Source organism: Elephas maximus, chromosome 6 (genome assembly GCF_024166365.1).
Source record: "Elephas maximus indicus isolate mEleMax1 chromosome 6, mEleMax1 primary haplotype, whole genome shotgun sequence".
In the NCBI taxonomy this organism is placed as follows: Eukaryota; Metazoa; Chordata; class Mammalia; order Proboscidea; family Elephantidae; genus Elephas; species Elephas maximus.
In genome coordinates, this window is record NC_064824.1 from 69,206,595 (window position 1) to 69,216,571 (window position 9,977).

General features: G+C 44.8%; 1 protein-coding gene across 1 annotated transcript in view; it reads left to right on the plus strand.

Moving 5' to 3' along the window:
• GORASP2 (golgi reassembly stacking protein 2) overlaps nt 1–4,742 on the plus strand; it is a 37,093-nt gene extending 32,351 nt beyond the window's left edge. Inside the window, exons 8-10 of the mRNA XM_049887407.1 lie at nt 213–299; nt 1,637–1,750; nt 3,597–4,742. Of these exons, the coding sequence (XP_049743364.1) occupies nt 213–299; nt 1,637–1,750; nt 3,597–3,943 (548 nt within the window). The 3' untranslated portion in view covers nt 3,944–4,742. The remainder of the gene's footprint in view (nt 1–212; nt 300–1,636; nt 1,751–3,596) is intronic.
• The last annotated feature ends 5,235 nt before the right edge of the window (nt 4,743–9,977 follow it).

Consider the following 9,977-nt stretch of genomic DNA (forward strand, 5'->3'; position numbering starts at 1 on the left):
TCACAGTCTTCTGTAAGGGCTGTAGGCAGAGTAGGTAGATCAACTATGACAGATGTGTGTGGTTGGTGATGCAGCCAGAAGTCAGGACTGACACTGAATGAAAACCTGACAGTCGGGAAGGGGGAGGCACTGAAGATTGTCTTCATAGAGTCTGTGGCTCTTTTTGTCCACTGAGTTTATTAGAAGTTTTTTAAAATTTGCTTTTATTTCAGGCATACCAACAGTACCATTATTATCACCGCAAGTAAACCAGTCCCTCACTTCTGTGCCGCCAATAAACCCAGCTACTACATTACCAGGTAAGCAGCAGAGGATTCAAGATGTGTGTAATGATAATAGTATTGTTCATACTTGGCATCTTAAAAAATAATGAAAAAAATCTTATACCTAGGTAGTGACTTTTAGGTTTTTTAGTGGCATTTTATCTCTGCAGTGACTTTGTGATAAGTGAGAGCAAGTAGCACCTCTCCTAAGCAGACAAACAGATGTTAGTCACCCAGCTAGTTAGCCACAGGGCCTGGGACTTCTTAACCACCCCCCCCACCCCTCCCAACACCCACAATGTAGCATGAGCAGGAGCAAGCAATGTGGAAAAGTTTGTTCTTCGGCACCCACTTGGTTAGGTCTTTCTGATATTTATGTGAATAGACACTGTGTCCTGGGAGATAGCGCTCCTTATTTGGGTCTTAGTAGTTCTCATATTAAATTAACTTTCTTTTTATTTCTGTGAATACCAAGTACCTTAATCCAGCTGATAACAATCAAATATTTCAATGATCAAATGTACTTTTCTGTGAGAGCCTTTCGTTGTATGACTAAAAGATGCCGTTATATAGTCATAGCCATCGAACAAGCATGTGCACGCACACTGAGTGATAAAGCAAATATGCTGAAATGGGAAGTGTGGGTAATTGGGGTGAAGGGCATACATGGGAGTTCGTCGTGCTATTTTGCAACTGTAAGTCTGAAACTTTCAGAATTTAAATTTTTTTATTTTTTTTTTTAAAGAAGACATTCAGGGAGACTATAAACTTCAACCATCGGTGAAAAATTCAGTTCCATTTACTGCCGTACTTGCTGAGCTAATCAGCCATTTCTCCAAGGCAGCCAGGCAGGCCATTGTCATTCTTGTTCCAGTGTTTTAGCAGTGTTCGTTGTTTTAACCTTTGTTCATTCATTCTTGTTCCAGTGTTTTAGCAGTGTTCGTTGTTTTAACCTTTGTTCATTTAGCCATCTGATCACTTAAGTATAGAAATATATTTCAGTTAAGTTAGGTTTTCTTGTTACTGTTATTATAAGGAGCCCTGGTGGTGCAAAGGTTAAATGCTCAGCTGCTAGCTGAAAGGTTGGTAGTTTGAACCCACCTTTGGCTCCTCAGAAGAAAAGGTGGTGGTCTGCTCCCCTAAAGACTGCAGCCTAGAAACCCTATGGGGCAGTTCTACTCTGTCATGTGGGGTTGCTAAGAGTCCAAATCAGTGACGCCGAACAACAACAATGTTATTATAACACAAAGCTGCCACATATCAAGTGGTTTCCAGTATTCTCTTTGAAGTGGGCAGTATCTTTTTCAGTGTACGAGACTCATTTTTCACCCAGGTGAAGTGGTTTACCTTTTGTTCTTTTGTCTTCTCTCCAGGTCTGATGCCATTACCAGGAGGAGGACTGCCTAACCTGCCCACCCTCCCCAACCTCAACCTCCCTGCACCACACATCATGCCAGGTGTTGGCGTACCAGAAATCGTGAACCCGGGTACGTTGCAGATCCTACCCTCCTAGGAGCGCCCTCTCTAATAAAAAAAACTGCAGCCAGGAAAGCCGATCCTCCATTTCAGTTTTTTCGGAAAGGACAGAATGATTTAACAAATTTCAGCTACTTCAAATAAATACTAATCCTTTTATTTAAAAAACTTTAAAAACATCTTTGTGAATCTTAGGGGGATATTTGACTAGGAAGATGAGGGCATGGGTACAAAGACCACCCAAGAGCTTTTCGAGGCTACAAGCAAGTGTTCCCACCTCCCTCCTCTGCCTGGCCGCCTCTCCACCCTCTTTCTCCTCTTCCTGCATCCTGGCAGCTCAAGTCCCACTAAAAGCCATTTGTAGAGATAAAGAACAGTGGTTTAGCAGTACAGTAACTGATTGATGAAGGGTGTACAGTTCGTCCAGAGGAGGTGAATGAATTCCCCATTGTTTTATTTGGGTTTGGGCCACTGCCACCAGGGGCTAACGTGCCTGTTATTTGTAGCCCAGACCCAGAAACCTTGGCTGTCTCAGTGCAGATAACCAAAACTGTCACCTCTGATCAGTCAGCTGGGCTTGTTATTTGATAAATATTCTCCTTTATTAACAAATGTTATAATAAAAACTGTGTGTGGTTTTAGCTACAAGTAGCAGATATTCAAAGTGTTTATGCTCAGTTTTACACACTGATGAAAACCAAGCAGCAGAGTGTCCTACAAGTCTGCTCTGATAGTTAATGATTACCCAGATCACCTCAAACCTTGGGGGTGGCCGCATGTCAGGGTTATTTTGAATTGCAAATCTCAGTGGTTTGGCCCATCAGCGATGCCAGCTAATGATCGTATTACACTGTGGTGTACACTGCCACACTTACGTCTGGATTTTAAATGTCCCTGTTGTAATGCTCGTTATCTCTCTTTATTCATTAACCCATCCTGTTAACTGACTTCGTTCCTCAGCTCAAACCAAAAAAACCAAACCCAGTGCCGTTGAGTTGGTTCCGAATCATAGCGACCCTACAGGACAGGGTAGAACTGACCCTAGAGTTTCCAGGGAGCGCCTGGCAGATTTGAACTGCTGACCCTTTGGTTAGCAGTCGTAGTACTTAACCGCCATACCACCAGGATTTCCTCAGCTCAGGGTTTTAAAAAACAAAGGAAGTACTAGTGAACTCTTACCATTTACTGTCTTCACACTCCCTTTGTCTTTTCTTTTGTATCCTATATTCCTGGCACCTCCTCTGCCCTTTCTCGAAATTGACTGAGTGAGAGCATTAAGTGTTTCAGCAGCCCAGTGGTTACCCTGAACCTGTGTTTTACAACCCGCCTTTCCTTTGTTTCTTAAAGAATATTCTTTTCCTTCATTCTGCATTGTAAAATCATCAGAGTAAATCCATCAGGTAGAATATAGGTTGTTCTCTATCACAAGACTTAAACAGAGGCTGCATACCTAGGGTGGGGCAAATAGGAGGGGCTGAACAGAACGGTTAGCCCCTGTAGCTCTTCTTTCTGTTGTCTGTCGAGACAGCAGCTATAAGCCTGCAGCTTGCCTGAGGCAAGTGGGAGCTCTCCCACTTGACATTCAGTGGAGATGCATTGCCTGCTGTGTGGGCCCCAGTCTTCCCTGACGAGGAGAATCATTTCTTCCCTGAGCTGGGTTTCCCTCAGTGCTGGGCTGAATCACATGGAGCCTGGAAGCCAGGGGAACCTTTCTTCCTGGGCCGCTGGTATCACAGTAAATACTTAACTCTGTCATGGCCTTCAACTGGGGATAAACAAAAGTTGTGGTTTGTTTGGCTATCACTGCTGCTGTTTTGGTGCTAGGAAGATGTATGATGTGTGCCATTTTTGTCCTAGGTTTGCCACCTCTTCCTTCCTTGTCTTCCCGAAACTTACCTGGCATTGCACCTCTCCCCATGCCATCTGAGTTCCTCCCGTCATTCCCTTTGGTTCCAGAGGTCTCTTCTGCAGTAGGCTCAGGGGAGCTGCTGTCTTCCCTTCCACTTCCCAGCAACCCACCTTCTGACCCTATCACGACTACTGCAAAGGCAGACGCTGCCTCCTCACTCACTGTGGATGCGATGCCTCCAACTTCAGAGGCCCCAACTGCTGTTGAGGACAGAGTCAGCAAACCCGCCCCGTCCAGTGAGAAGCCTGTTTCTGTGGTTACGGATGCAAATGTTTCTGAGTCACCTTCACTGTGAACCATTCTGCAGAATCAGCGTGGTGTGTTTATTTAACCACAGGAGCGTGTCTGGAAATGCAAACTATCATTCATTTCATTCTAGTTTGTACCGTATCTGTAGGCATCCTGTAAATAATCCTAAGGGGAGAACTCAGCGAGAGGGTGTGGGCTTGTATCCTGCCAAGTTGGGGTGGGGCTCACAGGCCGGGAAGGGAAATGTCAGAAATTGCTTGTATTGTAAAACAACCAAAAAGAATTGTTAGGAGTGGCTTGCTGCCAGGCTTCCACTGCCATTCTTGAGGGTGTACATCTTTGGGAAAGGTGGTAACAGGGTGTCCTCTAGGTTCCTGTGTCCTCACTGCTCCTTCTGTAAGAAAATGAAATATTTTATGCCTAGTACTCACACGCAACATTTCTCTTACTTTGTAAATCGTTTGCAAGGGTGCAAACCACCTCACTAAACCGTGAAAGGAAGATATATTTCACTTTTGGTCTCTCTGAGTTGCATCTCTGTTGAGGTTTGCAAGAAAATTCCAACTAAAGATGTTTGTTAAAGTTACACAGTGTGCACTGTTAATTGAACATCTTTTTATTCAGCCTGTACACAGATCTTGTTTTACGTTCTCAAGATTACTCAGACTTTTTGTAACTGCTGCTGTTGCTTTATAAATAGGTCCACCATAAAATGGCATTTAAAAAGAAATAAAGGAGGTGTTGCACAGTTTTCAACCAGAAGGTGGCACTTTGTGGCTACTCACAATACTGTAGCTATACTGGGAAAGCAGAGACACAGCAATAAATTACAGTGATTTTGCTTTTCTTCTTGTGTTGTATGTAAATCACAACTCTTAATTGTCACATGCACTTGTTACTCCCCAGTATGTCATACGTCTTTCATGTAATTACGTTTTATGTTTTACTTTCTCGAAACTAAGTTTTCTGAGAGGTGGAAAATTAACTGGAAATGACTTATTGAATGAGATTAAACACATCTTGTATCACTGTTTTTGAAATAAGATGAAAGAGACCCATTGGTCATTGACCTGGCACTAGTAGGAAGATGCTCACGCCCCTGCAGTGGTGGGTGTGGCAGCACACGTAGCTGTTCTGTGACCACGCTGCAGAAGCCAGAGTTAGTAGCACCAACCCAGAACCTCCAGTGTGAGGCCCTGTGCCAGCCCCTTTGTCTAATATATCCATTTCTGGAGCCAGGTTTGTACTTGAAGCTAAATGATAGACTAAGGTTGTAGCTGTAACCATAGCTTCTCCTGTTTGCATTAGAAATATCTCTAGATTATTTTTCTCAGTCAACAGTCAGCAATCCTGTTTCTTTAAAAAGAGCTTATAACAGGTAGGAAAAATACAAGTACATTTAAACATTATAGTTTTCAAGTTTCCAGGAAGGTAAAAGTTGAACAAGTTGTTACTTAGAAGCAGCTCACATAAAAAATTTAAAAATACAAGGTAAGGAGACACCTTAAGAAAAAGCAAGTAAGTGATTTTTCGGCTTTCCAATTTTTTTTTTAAGCAGTTCTTTCATTGCAGTGATTCTTAACTCTCTCGAGGCTACAATCCTCATGTGAGAATGATGAGAGCCCTGGGCCATCTCAGAAAAATGTCTGTAAGCATATATAAAACAGTGAGCCTTGTGGAAAGAGAGGGGTTCTCAGCACTCACTTGGAAGACAAGTGCAGCTGGCCTAGACTAGCTCACTGGTTCTTCCCTGAGATGGGAGACACAGCTTTTCTATTCTCCCTTTAGAGAAACCAGTTTAGGTCCTTATAGATAGCAGTAGGTCCTGTTCAGGGGCCAGAAACAGGGATGTCCCTAACAGCAGGTCACTCTCTGCCTTGTAGGGAAACTGAAGGATTGATCCCCGGGGTACCCAGGACAGGTGCTGTCACAGAGCTGTAGCTCCAAAGCCAGCGCACGAGGTGAAGTGAGGCTCAGAATGAAAAGCCCTGTGGTCACTCGTGTGCAGGTGTTCACACCAGAAAGGCACAAGGCAGTCACGAGGGGGAAGGACATTACTCTGGGTTGGTTATCACAAAAATCCTTAAAATAGTGGCTTAATCGAGAGTTTCTCTCCCATGTTGAGATAGTTGGAGTTAGTTTGTCTGAGGCCTGCATGGCCCACCAGTGTCAGATCTCGGCTCCCATCTTGTAGTTCTCCTGGATGTGGTGTCCATTGCCAAGGGCATCCATGGTCTCAGCAGCCAGAACCCCAGCCATTCCATCCTCATTCCAGGCAGCCAGGAGAGAAGGGCATCCCCTTCCTTTAGGGTCACTTCACAGAGGTTTGCACACAGCTCTTTGCCTCACATCTGGCCAGAGTGGAGTCACAGGCCACACGTAGCTGGAAGGGAGGTCAGGAAATGTAGACTTCCGGACCACCAGCTGCCCAGCTAAATCTGAGGGTGCCATGCGTAACTAAGGAGGAAGGAGGGCAGCCAGTGAGGGACAGTTGGCAGCCCCTGCTGCACCACAGAGGGCTGGATGTGGGCCTTCAGGGTGAGCATACGACATGGCTCCACTGCTCACCCACAGTTTGATGGGAACCAGGAGAAGAGGCACTTCTGGCAAGGGGGGCTGGGGCGAGGGGCAGGAAGGCTTCTGAAAGGTGACATTTGACGTGAAGCATCGGGCAAAAAAGACACCAGAGGCCTTTCCAGGTTAGGAAAAGCCATAAGTGAGGATCAGCAAGGAGTCAGAGCACAGGGTTCGGACCCTGTATGACCCTGTGTGCTATGACCCTGTGTCCTCTCGTGAGTGGGATCTTTGTCTTAAAACTGAGGGGTCACTGAACGGTTTCTATGGTGGATAGGAGGCTGGGGTGAAGAGTAGTGAGAACAAAGGTTTGCATTTGAGCAAACCTGCTGTGGTAGTCTGGGGGGTAGAGAGGAGGAGCCACGGTCCCTCCAGAGGTGGAGAGCCCTGAAATGAGCAGCAGAGCAGGAAAGAGCTTCTTCAGGAGAGACCGTGAGGATGGATTTATCTTTTCCTCCTCTGATTTCTGTTCCTGTTTTCTGTTTAGTCCATTGCTAAACCTGCTTACCTTGGAACAGCTTAGCTTACCTCATTTCCTGAAAATTCCAAAGACCTAGGAACAGCCTTGTGGCCTCTCATTTTTGAGGCACCAATTAAAGCTCAAGGATGGCTCAGCTCACATGTCGGGACATTGCCGTTGGTGGCCAGAAGCAAGGATGTGAGGCCATGGGCTGCTGTGACAGCAGTAGTTACATGGAAGGCCTGACCCCTCCTTTAAGGAACTTGCAGTGTGGGCAGGAAAATAAAGTGGCTTCATGAAAGTCCATGCAAAGTGCAAGAAGTGAATAACAAGTGGTTTGGAGTCAGCAGAAAGGGAACATTGTCTGGCAGCTGAATCAAGGAAGGGTTGGCTGGGCCAACAGCTCAGCAGGTAGAAAAAAGAAAAACCAGGGGTTAAAAATTCAAGAGATGGGTCCTACTGGGAGCTCACACAGCAGGAGAGCCCTACAGCCTGTTGGCTGCAGGTACATTTATTAGAAAATAAAAGGTATTTTATTTCAATTATTTCTTTGTCAAAGGCTTTTTCTGCAGCGAGTGCCCCTTTATAACACTTCTTAAGGAAGGCTTGTTCTCCCAGCCTGGAGGTAAAGGCCTTCCCCTTTAATTACCTGACGCCCAGCAGAGGTTTTTCAACCCTGACTCTAGATTAGAATGCAGATTCCTGGTTCCCATCCTAGGCCTTTGTGGTTTTTAAAAACTTCCCAGAGGACTCTTGACAAGTAGCCAGGAGTGAGAGCCCTGCCCTGCACACGCATTTCTCTCCCTCATGGAGCCTGTCCCCGCCCTGTCTATAATTAACAGGCACCTTGCCTCCTCCTGGAGCCCCTGGGTAGTGCAAACAATTAAGCGGTTGGCTGCGGTAAAAGTTGGTGGTTCAAATCTGCCCAGAGCCTCCATTGAAGAAAGGCCTGGAGACCTCCTTCCAAAAGATCACAGTCATTGCAAACCCTATGGAGCTCAGTTCTGTTGAGTGCAGTTCTATGCTGAAACACAGTCTCCATGAGCAGGAATCTACTCCATGGCAAGTGGTTTTGTTGGCTTTTTTTAATCTCAAAATGCTACGGAGTGCAGTTCTACTCTGCAACACATGGGGTCGCCATGAGTTGGAATAGACTCAGAGCAACTTTTTTTGTTTTGGCTTTTTTTTTTACTTGATAATTGAGTCAGCTGCTTCATAACCCAAGGAGGTAATAAGGAAATGCACAGCTTGTTTACCAAGAGAACGGGTATTTACTTTTATCGCTTAGCAAAGTGTCAGACTAGAGGAGGGATCCTTTTACCTCTGATATTTTTTCTGCATTAGATCTAGTAAGAAGAATTTATGGCTTGGCTAACCAAAGCACTCCTATATAGGCCTCTTGGGTACGGAGCCAGTTTGATCAAATAGAAGAAAAACGGGTGAAGGCCACGGCCAGTTACCTGAACAAGAGAACAGCAGGCTGGCGGAAGGGCAAGTGGGCTCTCTCCCAGGCTGGCATCACTAGGAGCTCCGCCCTGACACTCCCTGCACCCACTTGCTCAGATGCACCACCCCAAGGCCCAGGACTTGCTTGAGACAGAACAGAAAGGTGATATAAACTTGAGGAAGAAAATAGGTCCTGGACAGTGACTGGAATTGGGGTTTTACCAGTGTCTTCTCCTGAAGCCGTATTCTGGGTTCCCAAACCCATCCATTATTTACCATAGCAACCATACTGCGAGTGACCTTCAGTTCTCTTTTTTAGGGACCAAGGAGTTTGTAATCAGAATTAATGACTTCCTGAATGACTTTCTTGTCCTCCACTCTATCTGTAGTCATGATGGCCACCGTTGAGACTGGCATTAATAAGTCAGCCTGAGGTTCAGGGAAGCATCTTCAAGAAGCACTTGACTTAGGGCACCTGGGTATGGAATTAAGGGAACTTCTCTTCTTTTACACTTGCATGTTGCCAGAATTTTTAAAGACAGATATGAATTAATTTTTAATGAACAAAAACAGGGTTTGGGGGAGGTTGGAGCTCTTCTGCACTGCTGATGGGAATGTAAAATGGTACAACCACTATGGAAAACAATATGGTGACTCCTTAAAAAGCTAGAAATGGAAATAACAAATGATCCAGCAATCCTACTCCTAGGAATATATTCTAGAAAAATAAGAGCCGTCACAGGAATAGACATATCACACCAATGTTCATTGCAGCATTATTCACAATAGCAAAAAGATGGAAACAACCTAGATGTCCATCAACAGATGAATGGATAAACAAATTATGGCACATACACACAATGGAATACTATGCAACGATAAAGAACAGCGATGAATCTGTGAAACATCTCACAACATGGATGAATCTAGAGGGCATTATGCTGAGTGAAATAATCACAAAAGGGCAAATATTGTATAAGACCACTATTATAAAAACCCAAGAATAGGTTTAAATGGCAGAAAAAAAAAATTCATGATTATGAGAGGAGAGGAGTGGGGAAGGGAAATCACTACATAGTAGACAAGTGTCAGCTTTGGCGAAGGGCAAGATAACACAGGGGAAGTCAGCACAACTTGACTAAGGCAAAGCCATAGAAGCTTCCTAGACATATCCAAACACCTTGAGGGACCAAGTTACTGGGGCTGAGGGCTGGGAACAATGGTCTCCTGGGACATCTACGACAACTGGCATAACACAGTTCATAAAGAAAATGTTCTACATTCTCACTCCGATGAGTAGTGTCTGGGATCTGAAGTATTTGAGTGGCCATCTAAGATACATCTATTGGTCCCATCCCTTTCAGAGCAAAGAAGAATGAAGAAAACCAAAAACACAAGAAAAATATTAGTCCAAAGGAACCAGAGAGTCCACCAGCCTGAGCCCAGATGAACTAGATGATGCCCGGCTACCACCACTGACCACTCTGACAGGGTCACAATAGAGGGTCCCAAAGAGCAGGAGAAAAATGTAGAACAAAATTCAAACTCACACAAAAAAGACCAGACTTGCTGGTCTGACAGAGACTGGAGGAACCTCCCA